The sequence below is a fragment of the Pleuronectes platessa genome, chromosome 9 (assembly GCF_947347685.1).
Source record: "Pleuronectes platessa chromosome 9, fPlePla1.1, whole genome shotgun sequence".
In the NCBI taxonomy this organism is placed as follows: Eukaryota; Metazoa; Chordata; class Actinopteri; order Pleuronectiformes; family Pleuronectidae; genus Pleuronectes; species Pleuronectes platessa.
In genome coordinates, this window is record NC_070634.1 from 17,189,791 (window position 1) to 17,216,510 (window position 26,720).

The following is a 26,720-nucleotide window of genomic DNA, read 5'->3' on the forward strand; positions in this document are numbered from 1 at the left end:
AATGTTGGACTTTAGTGCTGGTATGTGCTTTACTGAGTGCTATTCTTGTTTCTTTTATTTATTTTTGTTAACACCCAAAATACAAAAGTATATTTTAACAATTTTTTTGGCAGTTTATGCTTTTATTTTTACAGTTTCAAGTAAAGTAAATGCCTATATTGCATATGAGCTGTTGATAGACAGCATACATTATTATTCTCATATGTTTTACTGAGAGCCTCTCCAATTTGTCCTGAAATATTCCAGGCAATCCGAGTTTGTTAAATCAGGTTTAGTCCAGAGACGTGATGCTAGAGCCCTCTAGTGGCCATCACCGGCACGACAGGCTAAAGAGGCAGATGGTCAGGTGAATTGAGGCCTGAGGATGAGAGAGGTTTGACGGCTCAGTGAATCCTTGAGTACCAGCACACTCTTGTGCCGCCTGAACATAATAAAGCCGACAGAGAGAACAGACACAAGCTGATTGCTACTTGATGTCATCACCCTCAAACTGCACCCGCTCAAACAGGCCTGTTAGTGGAGGCCGAGGCACGTTTATTTTAAGAATAGGCACGAAGAGCAGCGATTGTGCACACTGTCTGACTCTGTTGTGCCCAGGAGGAGAGCTCAGTGTATAATAGACCTGTGGTTGTGCTCATATTCAAGAAGTAAAAGCTGCAAACATCGTCCTGGTGCCATGTGGCTGAGAGGCACTGAGGGAATAGATGCGGGTCCCAACGGGGCTTCTCCATTCAGCTGTGAACAACTTGTTTACTTCATTTTCTGGGCGACCGATAGTGAAATTCTTCGCTGTGAATTCTTCTGACGACTCAAAACGAGCCACCTTCTGTGAGATTATGTCAGAAACATAGATATATATATTAAAACTGATTTTATTTTTAGCAGAATCCATAAGAGTGAATGTTTGACGTATGCCTTCAAACAGGTGCTCGTGTTTTGTCCCTGGTAAACCTTCAGAGTGAGGCACTTATCTGTGTGTCACTCTGACAATGTCAGCGTCATTGTGGCTCCAGTTCAAACGATGTTTGTTTATCTAGAATCGGTCGCTGCCCAGTGAAAACCCACTCTGTTGGAAATATAAAGGACAAATGTGAAATGTTTGCTCTCCACTCCTCAGTTTCCACCATGTGGCAGCTCCTCCTCTGCTGCCTTGTGGCCCTGGCCAGTAAGTTCTCACTCCTTCATCCATATTATTTGTATATTCAAAAGCTTGATTCATATTATTTTGTGATTTTACAACAGTAACGGCTCAGTCCATGATTTACAAAATGTATTTAATTGGAGTTTCGGCGATTTTACAAACATCCTAATCCTTGATTTAACTGTTTATTTCTGATGCATAGAGCTATCATATGTTCCACTGTTCCGACAAGAGAACACATATTTACAATTGTATGATATCAATGTTTTTGTTGTTGATGAATCCGAAATTACCAGTAGCAAATTTAGGCAGGAATGACCAAAGCAAGGACTTTGAGAGTTGAATTGGGTCAATTGTTGGATTCAAGGTTCGGGTTATTAAAGCTAGCTGAGTTGCTGACTTGTTTCTGTTGTTAATATTTCAGTCGAAATAGATGTTTAAGGTTTACTGTTAAAAGTACTTTTGTGTCGGGCGTTGATCATGTAAGGAATGAGTTACTTGAATGAAAGAATGAGAAACATGTATTTCGTGCTCTTATATTCACAAACACTGACACTATGTTCAACATCTTGCAGCGTGCCAAACCGTCCACTATGGTAAGTCCTTTAAGTCTTCATTTTTAAAATATTGGTTTTATTTAAAGAACATGTGAGATTACATTTCATTATATAAAACATATTGCAGAGCTCAACCTGAATCCTCAGAAGACGTACGAGTACAGCTATGTGGGAGTTGTGAATTTTGGACTCGGGATGCCGAATCAGGCCGAGTCCGGAGTGAGGTTAACCTGCAAGGTCAAGATCGCTGGTGTGTCTGCACAAACCTTCGTGCTCAAGGTAAGAGGGAGAAAATAAATAGAAAAGTTAGGAATAATATGTGGTTTAAACCTGTTAAGAGGTTGTACAGGCTTTTGATTCCATTATATAATATACATAAAAAAGTGAGATTCTTCGTGACAGTGGTTAGATTAGAAATGATTTATTATCACAAAGAGCTGTTAATGCACTGTAATGAATGCATGTATGCATTAATTACATCCACCATCACCTTTTTTGTCTTTTATCAACAGATGCTGAAATCAAACTCTGTCTGAAACGTTATATAATCACATTAAAACGAGCTTTAATGTTAAAATCAATTGTTCTCTCCTGCTGGATTAAACATTTCACCTGTGTTTCATCTATAAACCTGATCTTACATGTTGATTCTGCCCAAACACTCACGAAAGGCTAAAATCTTCTTCTTTCTGTCTCCTGAACAAAGGTCTCAAATTTACTCTTCGAGGAGTTCAACGGCTTCCCGGGGAAAAACAGCTTCACCCCCTCCCCGAAGCTCACCCAACGTATCGCCGCCCAGCTCGCCAAGCCCTTCATGATCGACTACACCGGCGGACATGTTGGAGACATCCGGGCCTCTGCTGAGGTGTCCAACACTGTCGTCAACATCGTGAGGGGCATACTGGGCTTCTTCCAGGTCACTGTCAAAACCACACAGAAGATCTATGAACTGGAAGAGGTGAGTGGCTGACAGAAAAATAAACTGGGCTGAAATATGAGCAGTTCCTGGAGTCACTGAGAGACGCTCTGTTCACAATTAAGATACCTTTACTTAGATGTGTAGAAATGCACTTTCTTGAGAAAACCCCCTTGAGATTTATCATTTAAAACATTTCCAAATGTGACAAAGGATCGAGACCAAGAGAACAAAGTAAAGGCAGAAAAGATACAACCTCAGACATAGATACAATGAAATGAAAGAGAAACAAGATCAATCTGTGATAAATAAGGACTGAAGGAAATACAAGAAACCATGGAACAGTGACATTCCTACTTAAAATATACAAAAGACAGATTCCTTTAAGATGAAAGAGAACATTTTTGAATAAGTTAAATGTGGACAACGAGCGGTTATTTAACGTTAACTCACTGCAGCATCTTCATTCATTCTACACAACATCAATAAAGCTATATTTACAGATGTAAGTCATTGTGTTTATAGGTTGGGATCCACGGCAAGTGCCAGAGCAACTACGTAACTGAAAAGAACCTGGAGACCAAGGACCTGATCATCACTCAGGTGGTGGATGTGGATCACTGCAGGGAGAAAGCCGCCATGTACAGGGGGATGGCGACCGCCGTGCTCGACCAGGTCTCCAAACAGGTCCGTTAGCCTCGCCACAGATTCATCCGATCCCACAACACATCAATTAAAACACAGCAAAGTCAAAGGTGTTTGTGTGTCTGTGTCTCCTGCACCAGAGAGGGGACTCTGTGGCCTCCACAGTGAGATATGTTTACACGGTCAAACCCACAGCAGAGGGAGGTCTCATCACCAGGGCTCACGGCCTGGAGCGGCAGTTCTTCAGCCCCTTCAATGTGAAGGGCGGCAGTTTCAAGATGCAAGCAACGTAAGACAAAGAGAAACAGGTGGACGTTAAACCGGCTCATCCGCATAGAGTCTGTGATACAAATGCTTTGAATAACCTCTCGTCTCCTGCAGGAAGGAACTCGTGCTGCTCCATGCGAGCGACACTGAAAGAGCTGTCATGTTCGGGGCAGTGGAGAGCAAAGGGAACCTGGTTTTCAAGTTTGTCAATGCCCAAGCTAACGTCCCTGTAATGATGCAGAACCTGGACCACCCGGTTCCAAAGGTAATATTCACACATGCTGTGGTAGCACATGCAAGATTCACATTCAGCAAATCTATTTTTAAAGGATGCACTCAAATAGAAACAGCAAGTCAAATTAAAATAAATACAGAAATAGCCGGGGATGATTCATTTATAATGAATCAACATTTCCTTTTTGAAACCTGAAGCAAAACCGCTTTATTCTCTCTTATGTGTCGATTTCATTAAAAGAAATCGAAACACTTTTGTGTGTTAAGGACCAAGTGAGTGACATATATACGCTAATTAATTCTGGGAATGGAAAAACCTGCTCATGTTCTTTGCAGGCGTTGGAGTTGATCAAGCATCTGGCTGAGGCGAACAAATACCAGGTTGACAGCGCGACAACTGAAAACACCATCAAGGTCTATCAGCTGCTGCGAGTGATCCCCTACGAGGGGTTGGAGGAGATGTGGAAGCAATTAGCAGGAAATGTGGAATATAGGTGAGTATCGCAATCGTTCCTTCTATAGGAATAAAGATAATAACATTTAATTCAGCTACAGAATAAAAAATATACAAAATATTGAATCTGGCTAATTACATATATATACATGAAATGATGCCTCTCTGGGATGCATGTAGACATGCCCGGGATACTTTTGCATAGTTATCCCAACAGGAAATGAACCAACCAATCAACTTGTTTGATGTGTAGGTGTGCACTATTCCATGTTGCTCACATCAGCTTGTTTGTAAACGTTTGCAGCTGAAACAATCAGTTCAATCCCCCTTCAGTGTTGTTGGATATATATTTAATCACAGCAATCACAAAGAAAAGATATATATTACAAAGACTTACAATATTCTAATGTATGAATACAAATTTAAAAAAGAATCAAATTATCATTAATTAAAGACAACAGAAATAAAAATAAATTGCACAAATCCTATATCGCCCAGACACAAGTTACTGTATGAAGAGAACCTCATTGTTTCACCATTGCACTTCACACAAGAATAACTCAAAACTAAAGTGCACAACACCGATCATTATCCCGACCTTTCTTCTCGTCCTTTAGTGAGCTAGATTCCCCTGCTCCCCCCCCTCGCTGCCTTTCAGTGCAGAGACCTGAGGTCAGTGTTCCCCGCCCCCCTCCCCATCTCCTACTGCTGACTTTGAGATATACTCAGCAGGGATGGGCCTGTCTCGCTCACAAAGTAGAACCGGGGCGTGCACGTCAACAAGGTTAATTGACCCACACATTGACATGATATCATTGACGTGACGCTGAGCGATAGAAACCGCTTGTTTGTTTGCTTGTATTTTGGTGCCGCCCCCGGCAAGAGGACTCGGTGGGCAGCTGCCATGTCACCCATACCTAATCCACTACTGCCTACTGGTACCCATGACCCCCTACGCTCTGTAGTGTCTCAGCATTGTAACATTTGTTAATTAGCACCAAACACACAGTACTGCTGAAGCTCATGAAAATGTAAAGTTAGTTTTAGTATGGCAGTTGGGATAGTGTGTGTCTGTGTGTGTGTTTATGTGTGTTTGCATGTCTATCTATAGTTATGAGGGCCAATTTTTGTTCAATACCATTGTTAAAGGGACATTTTGGCTGATCCTCACAAATTCAAAGTCTTGTTTTAGGGTTAAGACTTGGTTTTAGAGTTTGGGTTAGAATTAGGTCGGGGTTAGGCATTTAGTTGTGATGGTTATGGTTAGGCCAAGGGACATGCATTATGCCAATGAGTGTCCTCACAACTATAGGTAAAACAAGTGTGTGTCTGTCTGTGTGTGTGTCAATAGTTGCCCCAGGCATGTGACCTTTCACAAAATTTTACTTTAGTTAAGTTGCAGAAGGTCGATTTAAATTAAACTAATTAAGTTATGAATAACATTTTTGAGAGTATCTTTGCACCCGCTGTGAACAGTGCACTCAAGAGCTGAACCTCCTCCACAGATAACCTTCAACCAAGCTTTTCATTATAGCATCATAAGACGACGAACAAAACGGTCCCAGGCCATCTCTAAAATCTCGTTCTGATCCACTCCCTCTGATTAGGTAATTGAAGAGTATCCTCCCACTTAGTTCAGGAAGGATTTAGTCTGGTACATTACCGCTGATGAATGATTTATTATCTTGGGAGGCACGATGACAGGGAGGTGATGAGTGAAAGACTGCGCTCTCTGCCCATTAGGATCCAGACAGCTTGTATTTCATATCGTGCAAGAGCAATTAAAAGAGACACCTGACCTTGTCTTCCACACCTTTACCTTTTCAATTTTTTCCTCTCTTTGCTTTATTTGAAGGCTGATAAGTGCTGTCTGATGAATCCAATTTCCCTCACTCCCTCTCTCACTATCATTAGACGCTGGTTTCTAGACATGGTCGTTGAGGTCGGCGATGCCAGAATCCTAAAGTTCCTGGAGATGAGGTTTCACGCCGGAGATGTGTCAGCAAGTGAAGGCCTGCAAACCTTACTGCTGTCTATGAACCACCTCAATCCCATTCCTGAGCTGGTGGAGATGGCTAAAGTGAGTAACAGGGAAGTCGTAAATGTGAAGAAGGACCTCATGCACACTTTCTTCTGGATATTCCACCTGGATGGGTGACGTCAATAATGTCTCTTCTGCAGATGTTCCTGAACCTTCCTTTTTGTAAATCCAACACCTACCTGTGGAACACTGTGGTGCTCGCCTATGGATCTCTGGTGTATAAGCACTGTGCATATTATATACCCTGCCCAGTAGCTGCTGTTCAGGTAAAGCCATTCCATCAGAAACACTTCAAGTCATAATTAGTTAAAGGATGTAATTTGACTCAGTGGCAGTGGCGATTCTAGAAAATTTTACATGGGGTGGCAGAAGGGTGGCAAGTTAAATTCAAGGGTGGCAAATCACACACACAAAGTCAAGTCAAGTCAAGTCTTTTTATTGTTGGAAACACACATGCCTGGTGTCTATATGTATTTATTTATACCAATCGCTAATGAAAACAGTTAACATATTTACATATCCAGCAGCAAAACAATTCAGTTTTATTTAATTTCACAAACAATTAATGTAGCCTATATTAAATTCTAAACAGCAGGTCAGGGAGCTAAAAAAGAACAATACGGCGGTTGCCATGTTCGACAGCAAATCGTCTCACAAACTCATCTAGATCAAGACCCTTAGCACGTGCTGACTCTATACTAAGTGTAGCTAGGCTTGACAACCTATTCTCAGCCATGGTAGAACGTAAGTGGTTCTTGACCAGCTTTAGAGTTGAGAAACTCCGCTCACATGAAGCACTGCTAACGGGTAAAACTACAGCTATTTTACATAAACGATGTAGTTCAAAGAAAACAGTCTTAATGGGATCCAAAAAAAGTAATAGTTCCATGAGACTAGTCGGTCTCTCCTTTTTTGCTGTTCTATCAAACAGTCTCTTAACCTGATGCAGTTCAAGCTTAACATCATCTGAATTTGTCCCATAGGAATTTGCCAACAAAAGAACAGCCTCCTCACTGAGAAAGCTAGGACTTGATGGATTGAAGGCCTGTATTCCTTTCATGATTTCGCAGTTAATTTTGGAAAAACGCCTTTCCATCTCTCCAATCATGCAATCTATTATGGAGTAATAGACTTTAACTCTGAAAGATTCTTTGTTATCTGGTTCTGTGTGCTGTCCTAGAGTGGATGTAACAACACTACTCTGTAGTGTTCTTGCTACCTGTCTTGCTCGTTTACAGGTGGGCTGTGATGTAGGGATGCTGTTACTTTGGCATATGTCGAGTACTTCACCCCAGACAGTCTCAAAAGAGGGCTCACTGCGATATTCCCTGAGAGTCTGTTGGAGTGTTTCTGCCAACTCAACAGCTTTTGTTAGGTCTATTTTTGTTGACTGGAGCATGTCTGACAAAAATTTTGATTCACCTAAAATCTTTCTAAACACCACAAGACATCCAATAAAATTGAGATCTATCTGATGCAGAATTCCTCTGGCCTCCACAGCTCTATCTGGGTTGTCCTCATGTGAAATGTCTTCAAGGACACACACAATAGCAGGCAACCTATCCATCACATTCCGACAAGCTACATACCTGCACGCCCATCTTGTATCACTAAGACGCTGAAGCTCCCTTGGTCCTTCACCTTTAAACATCTCTTGCTGCACCTTCAGCCATTTCTCATGAGCATACGAGCCTGACATAAATACATACAGACGTTCCAACAAAGAAAAAAACTTTCCTGCCTCAGATACAGATTTCACACTGTCCACTATCACTAGATTTAAACAGTGTGCACTGCAGTGTACATAAAAAGCATGACTGGCTACATCCCTTATTCTAGCCTGTACACCGGAGTGTTTCCCGCTCATAACGGCTGCTCCATCATAGCCTTGCCCGACTAAGTTTTCCTTGTAATTCAAGCCATGCCTCTCTAGACAGTCTATGATTTTTTCTGTTAAACCTGCAGCATCCAGCCTTTCTGCTTCCTGAAACTCTAAAAAGCTCTCGTGCACCATGCCGTTATAAAAGTACCTAAGAACAAAAGACATTTGTTCTTTTTTTTTTATATCTTTGGTTTCATCCACTATGACAGAAAATTGTTCACTTTCTTTGACCTCTTTAATAATCTCATCCCTGACCATCCCTGCTAAAATGCTTATCATTTCATTTTGAATATGGCTGCTGGTGTATTTGGCATTCTTGGCTTGATCTTCTAATCTTGTCCTAACTGACTGGTCATGTTTGCTTACGAGTTCTAAAATCTCAAGGAAATTGCCCCTGTTTTCTGAGTCAGAAGACTCTCTATGACCACGCTGGGCGATATTCTGGGTTGCTGTAAGACACAGTATTTCACCTAGTGTTTTGATGTATTTTTGATTGTCAGTTATCTTTTTCCTATTTTCTGCTTCCATCAATACTATCATTGATGTGTTGTTGTCCTTCCTTCTTTTATCTTCTTCCCATGCAAGCATTGCATTGACATGGTGCTCAGATTTAGCATGACGACAAAATCCACTATCCCTAAATGTTGCTTTTTTCCAATTACAGTAACCATCCACTGACGTAAAAACACTCTTGGGGACATTAGGTAGAGAAAAATGCCTACAAGGATAGCAATATGCTGCATCTTTAGAATGCGAGTACTCAAGCCATTGACGTTCTTGGTACCACTCTACGTGGAAACTTCTCCAAGCTCCACCCTGGAGAGTTCTGGGGAATCCCTGCCTGATTGGTTGACTTGGGCTGTCACCTCGATGCTTAGATATATCTGGAACAAGAGAAAACAGGTTAGAACTATGTTACAGTAAAAATAATTGACATGATTCCTCTACAGAAGTCATACTGATTACTTTGCTTAGGTATAATATGGGCAGGGTTAATACAAAAGGTGTTTTGTTTACATAAAAAAAATAAATGCAACCATATAAATAACTGTTTTATCTAATCTGAGACATACCATGTGGACCTGTTGGACTGGTTGTGTCCTCTGGGGGTTCTGGGCTGTCTTTCTGTGACTCCACCTCCACACTCTGACTGTCTTTCTGTGTCTCCACCTCCACACTCTGGCTGACTTTCTGTGTCTCCTCCTCCACACTCTGACTGTCTTTCTGTGTCTCCACCTCTTCTGTCTCCCTCTGGTTGACTGACCTTTTCTTGAAAAAAGTCCTGATATCTTGACCTTTTCGCTTCATTTTTGGGCCCTGAAACTGCAATATTACTAGTGGTTTAGTTTTAAAGAGGATCTGATATCTGAACAGTGCCATCAGTATGATTTACAACTGATTTAGTGCTTACTGGCATTTGGATGGTGAGTTAAATAGGCTATGGTGTAATGGAGCCCATTAGATGTGTGTTAACACTTACATTTTTATTTTATTTTTTTCAAGTCCAAGTCCAAGTCCAAGTCTCTAAAAAGAAAAGATAACTGCATTCAGAACCCACAGCACAAAATGTTCATGACATATTTCCCTTCATAATGACAAATACTTTTCTAAATGGCCAATTGAATTTCTAATGTATTAGGTTATTACATACACATGTACATATGTATTATGTATTAGGTTATTACATACAAAATCATGTTTACCAAAGCTAAACTAACTAGCTACCAAAAGATTCACTCGTTGTGAATGCTAACCGCGGCGCCATCCGTTTCAATGGGAATCGCGACTCTCCGTAATTTCAACATTAATTTTAACATATTTATAATTCGAAATTCGTCCCAGCCTTTATACCACATACACAATAGGGTCTATAGCATATAACCGAGTCATCCTCTCACATTTAAATGCAGCTGTATAGCGAGCTAGCTACTAGTCCTATCGACTTTTGCAAGCTAGCAATTAAATAAACGATTGAAATTACAACGGAATTGTCTATCACATATGACCACCCATCACATTTTCTTGATTCAAGTTTCAGCTGTACTGTACCTTTTTTCATCACTGCAAGCGTACAGTTGGCTTGTCTCCAGTTCTTTGGCTTTCAAACCGTTTCTGTCTTCATTTGAATGAAGCGGCAGATGCGCACGGTGAGAAGAGAGCAAATAGGATTCATGGACTCAACCATTTTACAGGGGAGGGGGGACATAAAGATTTTAGTTCTTAAACTTAAACAAGTTACCAATGAGATCAACAGCTTCAGTAGCAAAAAATATAATACCATTCAATAAATGTATATTGGAGACACTTCTAACAACCTGGGTGGCAAGTGGGGTGGCAAGCATTTTTTGGGGGGTGGCAGCTGCCACCCCTTGCCACCCCGGTAGTTTCGCCACTGCTCAGTGGGTAGCATCGACCAATTAGAATGTGTAAATGTATATTGCTGATATAAGCCACTGGATTATTGTTCCACTTCTGTTTCAGCCTCTGTTGGACATGGCCACGCAGGGTCTGAAGAATGGCAGTGAGACGGACATGGTCCTCGCCCTGAAAGCTCTGGGGAACGCAGGTCATCCAGGCAGCATTAAAACCATCATGCGCTTCCTCCCCGGTGTGGCCGCCACCCCCGTGAATGTGCCGCCCCGAGTGCTGAGCGCGGCCGTGCAGTCGATGAGACTCATAGCCACCAGAGACCCTCAGAGAGTGAGAACAAAATCTACTGAAAGACTGTTGTACCTCTACATTCAATCTACATTCATCAGATTAAAACGATATTTAATAATATGTCAGATTCATGCATAATCTTTATTGTTGTGGAGGCAAAAACTCATCTGTCCACAATCGTAATTATCTGCCTTGTGAGTTACAGCGTTTGTGAAGGAACAGAGCAGAGATGACTTCAGCTGCGGGGGGGGTTTGATGAGTCAGCGTTCTCTTGGGTTTTCAGGTCCAGGAAATCACCATGGCTCTGTTTGTGGAAAAGAACCTTCCCGTTGAGATCCGCATGCTGGCTTTCATGATCCTGTTTGACACCAAGCCGCCCATGGCTCTGGTGTCCACAGTAACCACACATCTCCAGATGGAAAAAGACCTCCATGTTGTCAGTTTTGCGTTTTCTTACCTGAAGAGTTTCGCCAGATCCAGTACTCCAGAGAACCAATATCTGTAAGTTTGAAGATTTTCGAAAATGAACCTTATATCGTTGTTTGTGTTGTTTGATACTGAATCTTATTTCCTCTGCAATAGCTCGACTGCCTGCAGCTTGGCTGTGAAAATCCTGGCGCCGAAATATGGCCGTGTCAGCTATCACTTCAGCAAAGCCATGCGCTTTGATTGGTTCAATGGTACGTTCCAAGAGAGAGTCCTGGATCCTGAGGTTTCCCTGAAAACAGTTATACAGGAATTTCCTATTCTCTCTCTATGCAGACGACTTCCTCATCGGCACAGCGGCTGAAGTCTTCATGCTCAGAAGTGCAACAAACATCTTCCCCACTGAAATCATGATGAAAGGGAAATTCTTTTTCATTGGAAGAATTCTGCAGGTCCTGGAGGTACAGTGCGACACTGTAAAACACAACCACTGACCCTGAAGTAACTTATCTTGTCAGGGGCGGCATGGTGGAGCGAGGAGAGAGTGGTTAGCAATGTCAGCTTGTAGCAACAAGTTCCCCCGGTTTGAATCCCTGTTTGGCATGAGGCCTCTTTTACATGGAGCCAAGTGCCAAGTAGCTTCAGAACAACTCTTGACTTATCCTATATTCATCAAAATACTTAAAATACTTATATGCAGCTGCAGGCCAATCAGCTGCAAGATCTGCTGGAGTCGACCAATCACCACCTTGTCCTGGCACAGACCTGTTTGCATGCATCACCCATTCAAAACTCAGACCAAGTATCGCCATGAGAAAACTAAACATATCCACCACAGACACAATCTAAAGACATGCTGATTGGGGTTATGTTAATTGGAGACTCTAATTTGCCCCTAGTTGTAAATGTGAGTTGTTGATGGTTGTTGTTCATGATCAGTTCTTTTCCTTTCTCCTCTGCAGCTTGGAATCCGTGCGGATGGAATTAAGGATTTGTTCAGCAATATAAACCCTGGATTTAACGGGGATGTAGATTTCAGCGACTACCGGTCCATTTTAAACCTGGTGAGTAGATCATTCTAATTTAAATGCAAAAAAAGATCACAGTTACACGACAGGGCATCTGCTGATGCGTTTGTCTGACCATCATTTTTCTGTTGTTCTCAGCTTCAAAACTGGGAGGTTATGCCCAATGATAAACCAGTTATCTCCGCCTATGCCCGCGCCTCCGGACAAGAGTGGTTCTTTGCCGACATGAGCAAACAGGTCCTTCAGAGTATCATCAAGGTGAGAGATTAATCGGACAAACCGCTACGATCGATCCATTAATGTCGAAGCCAGCGCAGTCAATAACAGTATCATTATGTTAAATGGTCTACAAAGCCTCCACATGCCCCCCCCCTGTTGTTCTGTGATCCTACTTGCAGGCTGTCAGTCCTGCTATAGGGAAAGGTAGCCCTCTGTGGGAGGTGGTTGAGAATCTACAGAAAGGAATCTCATGGCACACGACCAAGCCTTTCCTGATCTTCGAAATTCGTTACTACCAAGCGACGACCCTGGGTCTCCCGCTGGAGATTAGCAAATATTATGAGTCAGTCAATGGCATCACATTTAACGGTGAGGAGACGCATCTACCTACAGCATATGAGCACCTTAACTAATCTAAACAGTATTTCGGTAATGTCGTAAACTGTTGTTTTTTTATTTGATCAGTGTTCTTCTTTTTTGTGTAGCCAAAGCTGCAGTAAATCCACCAATGACTGAACATCTTGGACAACTCTTGAATTCTGAAATTTCACTGGAGACTGATGGTTTTATTGGGTAAAAAAAACTCAGTCTTCTTTTAATTTAGAGAGAATATATTCACAGAATACGTATATGTGCTGTATTACATCCTCTGCATTCACTTCTTCTTTTATTAGCTACACAAAAGATTTTTGGGTTTTCTATGGGATCAACACAGAGCTGTTCCAGTCTGGCTCCGAGTTGAAGTCTAAAATGCCAATCGCAATTCCATGGAAGTTCTCCGCCAAGATCAACGTCAGAGAGAGGAAGTTTGAACTCGACCTTCCTGCGTGCAAAAAAGATAATGAGATCGTTTCAGTCAGGTAGGTTTTAAACATGGATTCAGCTAAAAGAAAATCACAATTGAAATCACACTGAATCGATTCATAGCGTGCCATGCAAGTCTTGACGGAGCAATACAAACAAATACAAACCCGCCTCAGTTTGGCTTTTCTTTTTTACAAGAAGCCCATGAGAGTCCATAGTTACATTCTAAATATGAAGCAGTTGGGAATCACACAATATCAAAGCTTGGTATTCGAAAGGTGTTTCTTTAGCATTTAGCATAGTTTTAGTAATGGCACCTCAACCAGAGACTAACATTATCAAACCAGCACAACAAACACCAGCTTCACTTGTAATTCAGTGAACTGAAAACATGATTGAGCGGTTTGTGGCTCACTGCACTGGAGTAGGAGCCTGGCAGCTGGAAACCTCACCTGTTTACTGACGGACTGAACAGATGTTCTGACAAGTATAATTTCTGGTGACACTTACAAGAAAAATCAAGTCTTATAATGTGTTTGTCTGAGTAAACAAATTGTACTAAATTGTATGCATGCTATCCACAATGCAGCCTGTAACCAGTATAAGAGTCATCATTACCTTTTTCCAACCGATAGCTCCAATGTGTACGCAGTCTCCAGGAACATAGAAGAGCTAGATAAGGCTAAAATGACCCCAATGATTCCCAAAGCCATTGACGCCAATGAGGAAGTCGCCCACACAGGGCCGTCAGTGGTGACGCCGGAGTCCGATCAGGTACAGGTCAACAACCGTCAGAGGTCAAGATTCATTCAACTGGACGATTCATATTTCTGTGGTATTTATCTTTTCTTATCTCACAGATGATGAAATCAAACTCCTGGCATCCACAAACCAAGATGTGCGCTGAGAGTAACATCTATGGAGCCGGCGTCTGTGTGGAGTCTGAGCTGAGGAGAGAGTATTATCACGAGGAGTACCCACTGTACTATTTCCTGGGATACACACACATGGCACTCAAAGTCAGCCCAGGTATGAAATCCTATGGCGGCAGATTTTTAACCGTTTTAAGTATATATATCATCTTTGCATTGATAGTATGTCCCTGCTGTAATTTTGTTGTCATTTTAGTCTAACAAAGTATTGTTTATATCTTCTTATTTGTTAACTTTTCTTTGCTAACAAAGCCAGTTTTTTTTTTTTTTTTCAGTTCACGCAATCAAAGCCGTTGACAAAATCCACTTTGAGGTGAACGGCGGCCCCCACACTCTTCCAGTGAGCACACAGCAACTGCTGGAGAGTCTGAGGAGCCTTTCCAAGGTATTTGGCTTCCCCTCGCAACGTTGTTATCTCTGCACCTGCTCCGCCGCTTTATCCTCATCCTGCATTGTGTTTACAGGCGGCCACTCAGCAGATCCGTCGGTCCTCTGATTCAGCCTCAAGCGCCAGAGGATCTAATCAGAGCAAGCCTGACAGCGTCCTGGAAGTACGCAAAACACGCCGCACATGAGAGGGACACATGTTGAAAGAAGTGAAACATGTTTAGAACCATGCAGAGATTTCTGTGCAGGCCGACGCTCCATAAAAAAAGTTTTTAATCTGACACATACAGCATATACTGATTATTTCCTCAGGTCTCACAGCAACTAGTTAGAATTTATCCGCAATAACAACGGGTGTGATTACCAATCCACACATGACATAAGATAATCAGGACTCACACTGGACACAATGCAAACAATCCCATCACAGTCTTATATGTCTCCTTCCGTTTGATTCCCTCAGGCTGGGGACTCGACACCTGAGGCCGTGTTCAACGTCAAAGCTTTCGCCTTGAGTGGCAACGAGAAACCTCAGGGTTACGACGCAGCCGTGTACTACACCCCCGAGGCCAACGTGAAGAGCACCCAGCTCATAGTGTCCCAGGCTGGAGAAGACACCAACTGGAAGATGTGCATGGACACCACTGTGAGGGCCCATAATGAGGCCAAGGTAGATATACAACACACTCAGTTACTCAGATAGAGAGAAGGAATCTAAAGAATCTTACTCTCTTTACAAGTACTTTGTGTTATCTTCAACATTGTATCCTTCTTCTTGTAACCATTATCTGCCGTGGAACCAAAGTACATACTTCATTCCTCTGCACCAAAGAAATGTGAACCGTCCCACTGGGGAACCTATGCCTTAAATAGAAAGATTCTCCATTGCAGTGAACTCATAAACAAATCTGTCCCTGTATTTTCTATCTCCGGAGAGTTTGGGGAAGTTTAAAGAGTAAAACGTGTCTTGACACTCCCTAGTAACGCTGATAAGCTGAAAGGAATAAAGGAAACTCACTGTCCATGTTCATGTTAATGAAAGGATGTGTAACCAAATGCATTAGTGAGGAGATGTGAGGTGTTCTAATGGATATTAAGATGTGAGCAGAGTTCTGTGGTTTGAAGGCATGAGCTTTTTCAGGGTATAGATATGAAGAAAATACTCTGTCGGATAAATGTAATGTTGGACTAGCTTGTTGACTATAAAAAGATAAAAGATGCAAGTCGGCCATTATATTTATTTAAAGAAAAACTATGTAAACGAATTCATGAAAATGTTAAAAACATATATATATAAATAGACCTATGTTATATATTTTGTTGACTTGTGTACTTACATTTTCCAAAATGTTTCCAACCATGTCTAAGCAAAGAGAGATATTATATTTTATTCAAAATAACAGGACGTTTCATTATGGACTCCTTTTAATTGATTCATATCAGCCTAACTGTTACGGTTTGAGGGAGGAGATGGACCCAGGATGCAGAGGTTATAACGAAAAGGGGATTTAATATACAAAAACGTCCTTAACAAGACAAAAACAAAACAAGAACACTAACAAAAGTAACACTGGCGACAAGGCGCACTGAGAACAAGGAACGAGGAAGCAGGAGAAGCTGGTCGAAACCGCAGGAACAAACAAACCATTTCTCATGACGTGGGGAGAAAACAACTAGTACAACCCAACACCAGACAAAGGGAAACAGAGGCTTAAATACAAAGCAGGAAGGCCGGGGCAATTACACCAGGTGAAACACATGAGGATTGGAGATCACAATCACAGACAGGAAGTGAGACACCGAGAAGCTGAAACAAGACAGTGAGAGCAAGGCTACAAAATAAAACAGGAAATAGAAAACACAAGACAGAAAACCAGAAACCTAAATGACTGAGCGTCACACTAACCTGTCTCTGATGTAACTTCTGGGGCTATCAACATATGAGGGGAAAACACGCAGCTCATTAGTACGATTGTCTATCGCCATTTGCTGCAGAACGTGAATACAACTTTAATAAATTAACTCATCTGTAAACATAATTTGTGCCTGACTCGCATCAGGTAGATTTCCATCAGAAATGGTGGTGAAAACAACAACTCCCATGATGCCACGCTTCTTCACAATTGTCAACAACTAGAGGTTTTCTCCCTGTTTTTGATGTTGAGTCAAGTGTCCAAAGTTACATGGAGCAAATTTCAGAACAAACTTAAACAATCCAGTCTCAAAACATTTGACTGTGTGTAACTGACAAACACTTGTGTAACTCGTGTGGAGAGGAAATGTCACACTGGCCGCTCCTTTTTGAGTTGGATGTTGGGACGGGTGTTTGAAGAGTTTCCCATCATGACTGATCCTTTGTGTTTGCTCTAGGCACACATCCGATGGGGAGCTGAATGTCAGTCCTATGAAATGTCAATGAGAGCTTCAACTGCACATCTGAATGGTTCCATGCCTACGCTCAAGGCCAAAGTACACTGGACCAAGATCCCAGAGGCCATGGCCGAGCTGGGCAGACGGTGAGCTTCACTGGTGGTGGTGGGGGAATCAGTTTGTGTCAAGGAAGTTTTTAAAATGACATAATTAAAATGTATGGGGGAATGAAGGCTGAACTGAGGAAGGGACTGACATATTCCTTCACTTAGTTCTTCTGGAATGTGTGTGAAACAAGCATTTTACTTTTCTCCCCCCCCCCCTAGAATTGGAAACTACATCCCCGGCGTGGCTCTGCTTCTCGGCTTCAACCAGCAGCATGAGAATAATGCCAATCAGGAGGTCTCTGCATCGGTCGTTTCTGCCTCAGGAGACAGCGTCGATGTGAAGATTAGATTCCCACAGGTGCTGCTGGAAATGTTCACCACACACACGAATCATTGCATTGCATACAGCTTATCTTGACTGATGTATTTACACAGACGTGTCCCTTTCTGCTGTTCTGTCATCAGTTTACAGTGTTCCGCAACTCCATCCCAGTTCCACTGCCACCTGTCAGTTCCCCAGGGCTTCACCTCGACACCACAAACACAACAATAGATGGATTCGGACATTTTTAAAAACATGTGAGCTGCGCACTCATTCAGTTTTCATACTAATCTCTGTCTTAAAACCTGTGCAGTTGTGTGTGTGTGTGTGTTTGTGAGCCTGTGTGTGTGCGCTGGTGGATTGTTTTGACAGACGTCCATGCAAAGCAGAAAACGAGCACAGAACCAACAAAGCCATTTTTGCTTCTTTCATAAAACATGTTTTGTGTTGCAGAAGGACCACAAAGCCCAGATGGGAGCCAGATGCCTCTTTTCACAGTGATAACACTGCATCCCAAATCGCACCCCCGTGATAAAAGTGAGGATCATAAAAGATGTATCAGTGATGCCTCAGATGTCGCCCGTTTGGAAATAACCTGTAACGCTCTTGATTTATTCATTGGAAAGCCCAGTTAATATTTGAAGACCCTCTTTTGAAGAAATACCGTGTGAATTCCTGCTCAGGTTCCAAAATACTATATCTTCATCACACTTGAGTCATAACAGTGGCTATTGTGCAAAATCTGGGTGTCACGTGATTAAAATACAGAGCAGCCTGTTTCTTCCTTTTACTATAACACATTCTGCATGTAAACAATATTTGTAAGTATTAAAGCCAGATAATGATAAAAAAAAATGATAAAAAACACTCACGAGAAACCTGAGTTTTTAAGATTGGTCTGTTGCAAAGTTTGTCTGTTAGAAATAAAAGGGTGCAATTTACATGACATGCAATTCTTTTGATAAAATTGCCAAATAATCTCTTTTAACCAGGTCCTGTTAAACTCTATAGTATTCTGACAATCTCTTTGATTGTCAGAATACTCAATGTTTCAGTAAATTGAACGCCTGTAGGGTTTCCCGCAGAAAGAGATGGATGTTAACAAGGTCTGTGTGACCCGCCCTGTTTGTTTGGTCAACTGATGCAACAGGACTGTTTGCAGATATCCGCACACGGTGCCACCATCAGTGCCTCTGCCACACACACACACAGAACTCCGTGCCCTTTGGAGTCACACAAACATGTCAGTGCTCGCTGGGCTAGAATATTTCATATCGTTGAATTTCATGCAGCTTTCTAAAGGATCTGAAAAAATAGGCTTTTCTTTTACGATTGGCAAAAAAAAAAGTATGATCTGATGAACATTAATTAAAAAACGCCACAACTGGGTTCGGGCCAAATCACAATTTTGAGTCATAACAAATGGGATGTCAGCCGCCAAAGATAATGATTTCCTCCTAACTAAAGACTGGTTGTCCTAACTACCCCTGGCTCTGGTGCCAACGCTGATTCATCCAGATGGTGGAGAATTGCAGAGAAAAGACGATGCCATCAAAGGCTGAGCGCAATTATAATGGCACCATTATGTTCCATTTACATCTCTAATATCCTGTGGGCTTTCAAGTGCCGCTTGACGGCAAGATTGCAAATGTGGCGTGCCAACGTCGGGATCCACAATCAACTCCTGTTGTCTCGGGCATCAGGACACGCCGACCTTGTGTTGACACGACTTCACCAGGTAATATCAGCTGGTTGGGAAGCATTAGTGAATGACTGATCAGGTCATTTAGGGGGGGGGGGGGGTGGTTCAGCCATCCCCTCCTCTGCTGCTCGCTCTGTGATTGTGACGAGCCTCATTAGGCACCACTATAAGAGCCGTCTGAGAGTATAGCTGATAATATAATCATGGTTAGAGACGTTCCTGTCCAATTACTACATGTTGAGGGGCAGGGAATCACTCAATGGACAAAGAGTCTACACAGCCATATAAAACCCAGCAATTTAACAAGAGCAGAAAATAACTGAGGGGCAGGGTTTGTATTCTTAGACCTCCATTAACATCACGTCTGATGAATATGTTTAATTTTCAAAATGTTGCTAAAGCCTATAGTGATTTAGTAGATGAGACAATATACCATAAAATGTAATCTCTTTAAAACATTTGTGTCATTACTACCCGGGGAACAGATCCTTTGGAATGCATGTTTGTGTGTGTGTGTGTGTCTGTGTGTGTGTGTGTTTGAATGTGTGTGTGTGTGTTTGTGTGCGGGAGTGTATGTGTGTGTGTGTGTGTTAGAGCGTGAGCACTAGAGGACAGTATTTACCAGACATTCAAATATGCCTGGCACAGTGCTAAAAGCCTGGCACCAGTGTTTGTTCAGTTCACAGAAATGGCTGCACACTGGTTATTGACATTGGGAGGCTGAATCAATATATGGCTTGGCAGGGTTAGGGTTATTGCTCCTGCAACTCTGTGGCCTGCAGAACACAGACATGGACACATTGTACTGTATCCTAATACACATTTTTTTTAATAATGAAAACATACATAAAACACGCACTGACTGCTTGTATTTTACTGCATGCTTATTAAGGTAGTAAGAAATTTTACAAATCACAGAACACTATCTGAAAGTGGATCATGCATGTTTGGTAAAAAACATGAAAATCCTTAAAACCATAAAAAGAAAATGGTTTATTTCCTAAAAAGTCAATTTTTATGGGATACATGGATATTTGTACTAAAACTAAGACATTAATCAGATTGTGATGTCACCAAAATTCACAATCTGTTAAAAATATCCTCCTAATTTAAGGAACACATCTTATATGCAGGCAGAAAAGAGGGTGGGTGAGGGCGGTTATATCAGTGACATTACCGAGTGGACAAGCCCGCACATTATAAAACATTACTTTATCTTCTACCAGTCGGTTCTATCAGGATATAATGACATCATACTTTGTTACTGCTAGGAATCAGAGCATCAGAATAGGGTTGAAGCCTCTCTGTCGTTTTTGTACAGTCTGAACTGGGGTCAGCTGCTGTAGGGGAGATGTCCATTCTGCAGGTTGTAAGAGCTGCATCCTCGTCTGAAGCACAAGGGCTGAGTTTCTATTGAGTCTGAGCAGAATCTGAGTCTCACAGGAAGAATAAACCGGTCCAGTGCAAGTAGGATATTCAATCATAACACTGACGCCCTGTGAGTTTATAGCTCTCGAGATTTCAAATCAAATCAAATCAAATATACTTCATTGTCCCGATGGGGAAATGTTTCTTGGGCCAAAGTGCTACAGGAGCAGCAGAACAACAAAAAACAGTACATAAGTATATATATCGTGTAAGGTCCAGAATAATAATGCAGAATAAAAATGAGCTGAATATTGCACCTGCCCTAACAAAAAACTTAAAATGATAAAACAATAAAAGGATCTAACTTGTAAAAAGATGAAAAATGAAACTGGCATTGAAACCTAAAAACTAGAAAGTAAAATGTACCAGACAAAGTGCAAAGGTTATAGAGATACATGGCCAAAGCAAGATGTTTCCTCATGAAGTACGATAGACGAGAACAGTCTGTCATTAAGGATCCTGTATGTTACTGTTAGAAAAAGGTGTGAGGCAAAATTCTGTAGAAATTAAAAACTTAATTGGAAAAAAAGATGCATGTTTAATGAAGACCCTATGACATATAAATTAGATTAAATGCTCTGAGCAGTGCAGTATATGTGAATACACAAGAAATGAGACCACACTGTGATAGAGCACATCAGTTCCCTAAGAGGTTGAAGCAACTGCAACGTTTCTAAAGTTGTATTTTTTATTCCATGCTGGAAAAATAGACCTAAGTTCCCAAAACCACGAGCAGGACAAGCAGAGCAGAACATTGGTGGATTGGTTCATTTGTAATATTTGCACTGACAAGCTGATTACGGGTGAAACCAACCCAAACTGATTTATTTCAGTCCATGTCCTATTGGATTTGATGGAACCATCTGATAATACATTGAATGTGTCTAGACAAATGTGTTGATACAACAAGTAGATAAGTAGTGTTTTTCTACAAGGTTTTGGATCATGCTTTTTTCCTTTATTAATCTGAGATGTGTTTCTTTCATTATTTGAGGAGAATTGTCATTATACAAGTTCCTGTTGTGAAAAAACAGAAAACCTTTAAACAAGAAAATAAAGTAAAAAATGGTCCATGTAAGGGAATTCAACAATAACTCAAATATCTTCTTAGAAAAAAAGATATTTGAAACCCCCACCCCAGAGCTAAGGTAGCCCCTTCTAAACCAGGAGCTCCTCCCACTTGGCTTCATAACATAATAACAGAAAAATATAATTAGTTTCATCACCAGCTCGAATAAGCCTGTGGGACTAGTTATATTTTCAAAAACATTTTCCTTCAGTCCAAACAGGTTATTTGTGGCAAAAAAGAAATCCCAGAATACAAGACAGATAATTATGCAGCTCACATCAGCATAAAAGCACAACACACAACTATTTGATGAATACAATTATTATGTACTTGCTACACAACCCAATGATGAGGTTGAAAATCCGCAACAACAAATGTAGAGTTGATAAAAAGTATGTGAGGATAAAAATAGAAAGTGTTCAGCCTGGGCTACTGAAACGTTGACGGAAAGAGGGATGGTGGCAACTTTTATTAGCTGTGTGTGTGTGTGTGTGTGTGTGTGTGTGTGTGTGTGTGTGTGTGTGTGTGTGTGCGTGTGTATCTGACCTCCAGTCACTGATGGAGCCGCTCCGTCACAGGGTTATTTCAAGTTCAGGAAGTTTACTATTATTTATAATCATCCATAGCAGATCCTCACTAGTTGCTGTTTTTGGGGGAAAACTTCTGCACCTCCTGTGGTTCAGAGAGAGTTCAACACCCCGAGAGGATATTTAGACTCATATAACATCCTCAGTTTGCTTCTTGGAAACGTCGAGCTCACGACAACAAACACAGACGAGTTATCTGACTTCTGTGACTTCTTCCAATATCTGTTTAAACGTTCGATCAACATATTGTACCTTTCTGTTATCCTGAGGATGTTTTCTAACCACACCAGAAGAAAGAAATGGAGATATCACACTCTGAGGAGACATGACAAAGCTCTGTGGGATCTTTGTGCCAAAAATGGAAGTTCTGCCTGAATGTGATCATCTGGGACAGGTGCCCTTGTAATCTGGGATACTTGTATTAAGCTTTACACAAAGATTAAATCACCTTGCTTTCTCCATGCAAAACTCAATATTCAATACAACTTTTTAAAAAGCAACATGCAATAAGGAAAGAAACCTGAATAAGAAAATTGATATTATTCATAGAAATGTCATTTATTCATATCGACATATGAAAGTCCAATTTTTTCATTAAGAAAACTAATCTTTAGTAAAGAAACTGCATATTCATTTAAAACATTCTATTCAAGGTGTATCCCATTAAAAAAAAAATACCCTTCACTTCTTTTTGGATCATCTCTTTCCTCGAGTGCAGCTGGATTATAAACAAGTGTATTTAAAATTATCTCCTGTCTGTCAACTTCAGATAATATTCTACATCTGACACTTCCACTGTTAAAATGATCTAGTAAGGATTATTTGCAAACATAATATATATATTCCATATTTTTTGTAATATGGAATATGTAGATACATTTAACATATGTTAAGGACCCAAATAAATCCACAGTAACGGTCCACAAAGTGAACATGATCCAGCGGTTAAACTGTCAGCGTGTGGACGTCCTCTGAATCCTATCTGAAAGTGCCACATTCAAAAGCAGTTTTACTGAGGCAGCTTTTGCTTCTGTAATATTTTTGGGATTACTCTCAGCTGCCCAGCGAGCAAATCCCAAATCCATAAACCCTGCCGCTGGCCACAGCTGCAGCGAGGCTCCTCGCAACCAACCGGAATAAACCAACAGTGAGCAAAACAATAATGATCTGTGAGGGGTGTCCGTCCTGAGGGGGCGCTGGTGAGGTGGGCAGCTGATGTGCCAGGATGATTGACAGCAGAGCTCTGTGTTTGAAGGACTTGAATTAACTGTGCAGCCGATCCATCTTAATGCACACGAGTGAAGGGATTTCAATCTGTGGCTTTAATCGTTCTCACATGAACACACACACATGCATGACCTCTCTCTGCTCAAATGTTGACCTCTTGACTGCATCTTCACCTCCTGCTTGAAGTTTCTGGTTTAACATGAGGATTTGAACCTGCACCTCACAGCTTCACTGTCCTGGTTCCCTTTCATCATCCTGCAGCAGGCAGCTGTTTCCCACTTTTAAAACAAGCTCTAAAAACCTGCTGTACCGACCGGTTCAGCACAAACACCATGTTACAGACTGGCTGGTGAACACAGTGAAGCAGTTAGCAGCTACAGAGCTAATGAGATCACGTTTCTCCGCAGACACTAAGATCAGAACGATGAAAGAATACTGGACTTGCTTAAAACCAAGTGAACAGAAATGCGGGTTCACATTTCTGTTCCCTTGGTCAAAGCAAGCAAATGAAAACGACTGTTGATTTGTGACGGATGTGTAAACAAACACAAATATTTGCTCGGCAGTTATCAACTCAGAATAATGTGTTTACATGTATAGTTATTTCCTCAGCTACCAAAATCTGTTGATGCTCAAAAAAGGCTCAATAAGCTTAAATATAATGAACATCAACACCTCAATTAAATAAAATGCTAATTCAATGTGTAAAGTGTGCCACAAATAAAAGTACAACAGGATGTGTATTATGGAAGGATGTTGCATTCACACAAAATGTCATTATTACGAGAATCATAATTACAGACCTTTGATCTCCTCATTATGAACAAGGGTAAAGGTGGTTCAATCATCACTTTTTGATAAGACACACATTTTACATCTTCTCGGTTTAATTACCTATCCTACATCATATAATGAATATAGGCCATGAATAGCGATTACATGTTTTTAAACAGAGTATTTGTTTTGAAAATGTTAAACATATTAAAACTTCTGCTAGACCTCGAATGAGAGGTTCAGATTAAGTGAGTTAGATTTTTTGCTAGAATGTTAGTTTTTTGCCAACATTTGTTGGCATTTTTGAAAATTAGGCATTCTGACAGATCTAGTTACATTTTTGTTTTTTGATATTTTGTACCATTTGTTGATCTGACATTTACCACAGGAAATCTGAACAACCTGATAATGCTCTAGGTCATGTTCATCTACAATATCTTGTAGTAATGAGATAGTTCAGTCAGATTTCCCAGAGGGGAGGTCTCCATCTTTTTATTTTTGTCATTCTGTCGCTACGCAGTGTTTGGTTGAATTATGTAGCTGGTCAAATATCGATAACAGTGTATTTTCAATACATTCTATTGTCTTTTCACTCTCAGAAAATCCTGCGAGCTCAGATCTTTATTGACTGCAGACTCAGGATGTAGCGGCAATAACCAAATAACACAAGGAAATCTGACAGATAGTAACATCTCTAAGACTTTTAGCCTTTAAAGAAATTGACATCTTGGGGTATGTAATTGAGTCATGGAGGACATAAAGACACAGTTTACTTCCATAAGTTATTTTTGCAGTTATTAGTTTTCATTGTCTTTGGTCTGACTCGGAGGAGACTCTCTATCCTCATCACACACTGGAGTCATTGCTCCTGTTGTATCGGTGAGTTAAAGACTTTCCACAAACGCTCCTTGTCTTGTTTATGGTGCCACGCTGGGTGACATGTCCTCATCAGATCAACAGGAGCTGCTTTTTCACATTCAGAGCTGATTGGATAAACATTAACTCGGTAGACTATGCATAATCTGTTGATCTCCAACACTGTAATTCTGTCTGACGGCCCAGCGGGCAAAACACATCACAGCTCTAAATGTCCATCACTCTCGCTGGCATCAGCATTATAGTTTAGAGCCTTTTAACGGTGTAGTCACAGTTTTAACAGACTCACACAATGGACATTTTTACATGTAATCAAATTTCAACAGGAACAGTTAAAGACTCAGATCGTACCCAGCAAGGTGTTGACACAGGCATTCAAATGACCAGGAGGGGGCACTGTTGGTCTGAGCAGTGACGTAAGGAGTCTAATTGTGGAGCCTTCTCTTCTATTTTTGCCACTGGTGAAAATGTCATGTCTTCCTGTACAGATCAGTGCTATTCTCCTGTTCCACCCGTTTGACCCAGAATTCCTGATACACACAACAAAACCAGTCCCCTGTAACAAGGGGATTTAAATATAAATGTCACTTTACCAACCAATTTCCCAATCTTACATATTTTTATGTTCCTTTTACACAGAGCATCTTTTTCAAATGACAATTTAGATTTTCAGGGAAATGTTCATTGTACACTCCAGTTAAACATTTTTAAAATGTTTAGATGTTAGTTTGCCATAAACTTTATATAAAAATAGAGAAAGCAATGTGGAAACATCTGCTACCTGGACACAGTGGTCCATAGAGAACCGAGCCACAAAGTAGATTAACAGTGTGGACAATCAGGAATGTGATCTGGGAGAACATCCATCAACTTCCAGCTGCCGTCAAATGATACGACCCCCCCCCCCCCCTCGTGACCTCCTCTCCAGAATGAAGACAGAGGAGAACCCACACATAACATGCAAGTGGCAGACCCAAGCGCATCACTCACACATTTAGAAGCAGGGGGGGGAAAAGTAGAGGGGAGAGGTAGGTAAGGAGGAAGTCGTGACAAAGATCCAGATCGAGCACATCTGGAATGAGTCCACAGAGAGCCTGAGAGAAAGGAGAAGAACATCTGGGGTTCAAGGGAAAGAGAGAGGAGCCCACAGTCCAGATGCTCAGGTTCTTGAGGGAAGAGACAAAGTGTGCAACTCTTTCTCTCCCTGAACACAACGACACTGCCCCGGAGATCCTTGATAATTCAGCGACCAGAGATTGCACCGTGTCGGAGCCGCCACCGAGAAACCAGTAATTCTTCATGTGCTGCCTGTCTTATAGGATCTGTGTCTATGGCAGAAAAAGAAGGCCACTGATCCTCCCGCCTGTGAAGAGCTGTCGCCATGGCAACCGCACGGTTTATCAAGGTTTAAGGCAATGGAGAGAGTGAGGGTGTGCTTGTGTGGTTTACAATCACACACACACACACACACACACACACACACACAGATATATTGTTAGGAAAACATAAGCACATTATCAGGCGTGATGAGTCCAGTTGACAGAATCGGGTGTCATGTGAAAATTGTGCCCATATGCTGGAGCGACCGTAATGACTGTAGCAGACAGGTTATATTATAGTTTGCAAACATAAACATATAGTGAGGTGAGCAGGTGGCCGGGCGA

General features: G+C 41.3%; 2 protein-coding genes across 5 annotated transcripts; one reads left to right on the forward strand and one right to left on the reverse strand.

Moving 5' to 3' along the window:
• Positions 1 to 1,034: 1,034 nt before the first annotated feature.
• Positions 1,035 to 18,334, forward strand: vtg3 (vitellogenin 3, phosvitinless). Its single transcript, XM_053430419.1, has 28 exons — positions 1,035 to 1,165; positions 1,717 to 1,737; positions 1,826 to 1,977; positions 2,405 to 2,656; positions 3,140 to 3,301; positions 3,400 to 3,548; positions 3,641 to 3,791; positions 4,097 to 4,254; positions 6,129 to 6,294; positions 6,396 to 6,521; positions 10,619 to 10,837; positions 11,082 to 11,299; positions 11,381 to 11,478; positions 11,561 to 11,685; positions 12,187 to 12,288; positions 12,391 to 12,510; positions 12,651 to 12,840; positions 12,957 to 13,044; positions 13,146 to 13,331; positions 13,911 to 14,049; positions 14,136 to 14,304; positions 14,483 to 14,592; positions 14,672 to 14,758; positions 15,058 to 15,264; positions 16,965 to 17,110; positions 17,291 to 17,429; positions 17,537 to 17,650; positions 17,847 to 18,334. The coding sequence occupies exons 1-27, from the start codon at positions 1,096 to 1,098 to the stop codon at positions 17,642 to 17,644; spliced, it is 3,858 nt and encodes a 1,285-aa protein (XP_053286394.1). The 5' UTR covers positions 1,035 to 1,095; the 3' UTR covers positions 17,645 to 17,650; positions 17,847 to 18,334.
• Positions 6,604 to 10,523, reverse strand: LOC128447954 (zinc finger MYM-type protein 1). Of its 4 annotated transcripts, XM_053430422.1 has the most exons (4): positions 10,187 to 10,523; positions 9,618 to 9,661; positions 9,211 to 9,460; positions 6,604 to 9,021 (listed from the first exon to the last, which is right to left on the reverse strand). In XM_053430422.1, the coding sequence occupies exons 3-4, from the start codon at positions 9,443 to 9,445 to the stop codon at positions 6,860 to 6,862; spliced, it is 2,397 nt and encodes a 798-aa protein (XP_053286397.1). In that variant the 5' UTR covers positions 9,446 to 9,460; positions 9,618 to 9,661; positions 10,187 to 10,523; the 3' UTR covers positions 6,604 to 6,859. The 4 variants fall into 4 exon arrangements, 3 of the variants coding, with proteins under 3 accessions (XP_053286397.1, XP_053286396.1, XP_053286395.1); XM_053430421.1 differs by having other exon boundaries at positions 6,605 to 9,021; positions 9,211 to 9,661; XR_008339684.1 differs by lacking the exon at positions 9,211 to 9,460 and having other exon boundaries at positions 8,887 to 9,021.
• Positions 18,335 to 26,720: the final 8,386 nt, after the last annotated feature.

Coding starts and splice junctions, on each gene's coding strand:
- vtg3 (XM_053430419.1), top strand. CDS start 1,096: ATGTTTGCTCTCCACTCCTCAGTTTCCACCATGTGGCAGCTCCTCCTC. Junction 11,479..11,560: donor GCGCTTTGATTGGTTCAATG/GTACGTTCCAAG, acceptor CTCTCTATGCAG/ACGACTTCCTCATCGGCACA. Junction 13,332..13,910: donor AATGAGATCGTTTCAGTCAG/GTAGGTTTTAAA, acceptor TCCAACCGATAG/CTCCAATGTGTACGCAGTCT.
- LOC128447954 (XM_053430421.1), bottom strand. CDS start 9,517: ATGGCACTGTTCAGATATCAGATCCTCTTTAAAACTAAACCACTAGTA. Junction 9,022..9,210: donor CAGTCCAACAGGTCCACATG/GTATGTCTCAGA, acceptor CTCTTGTTCCAG/ATATATCTAAGCATCGAGGT.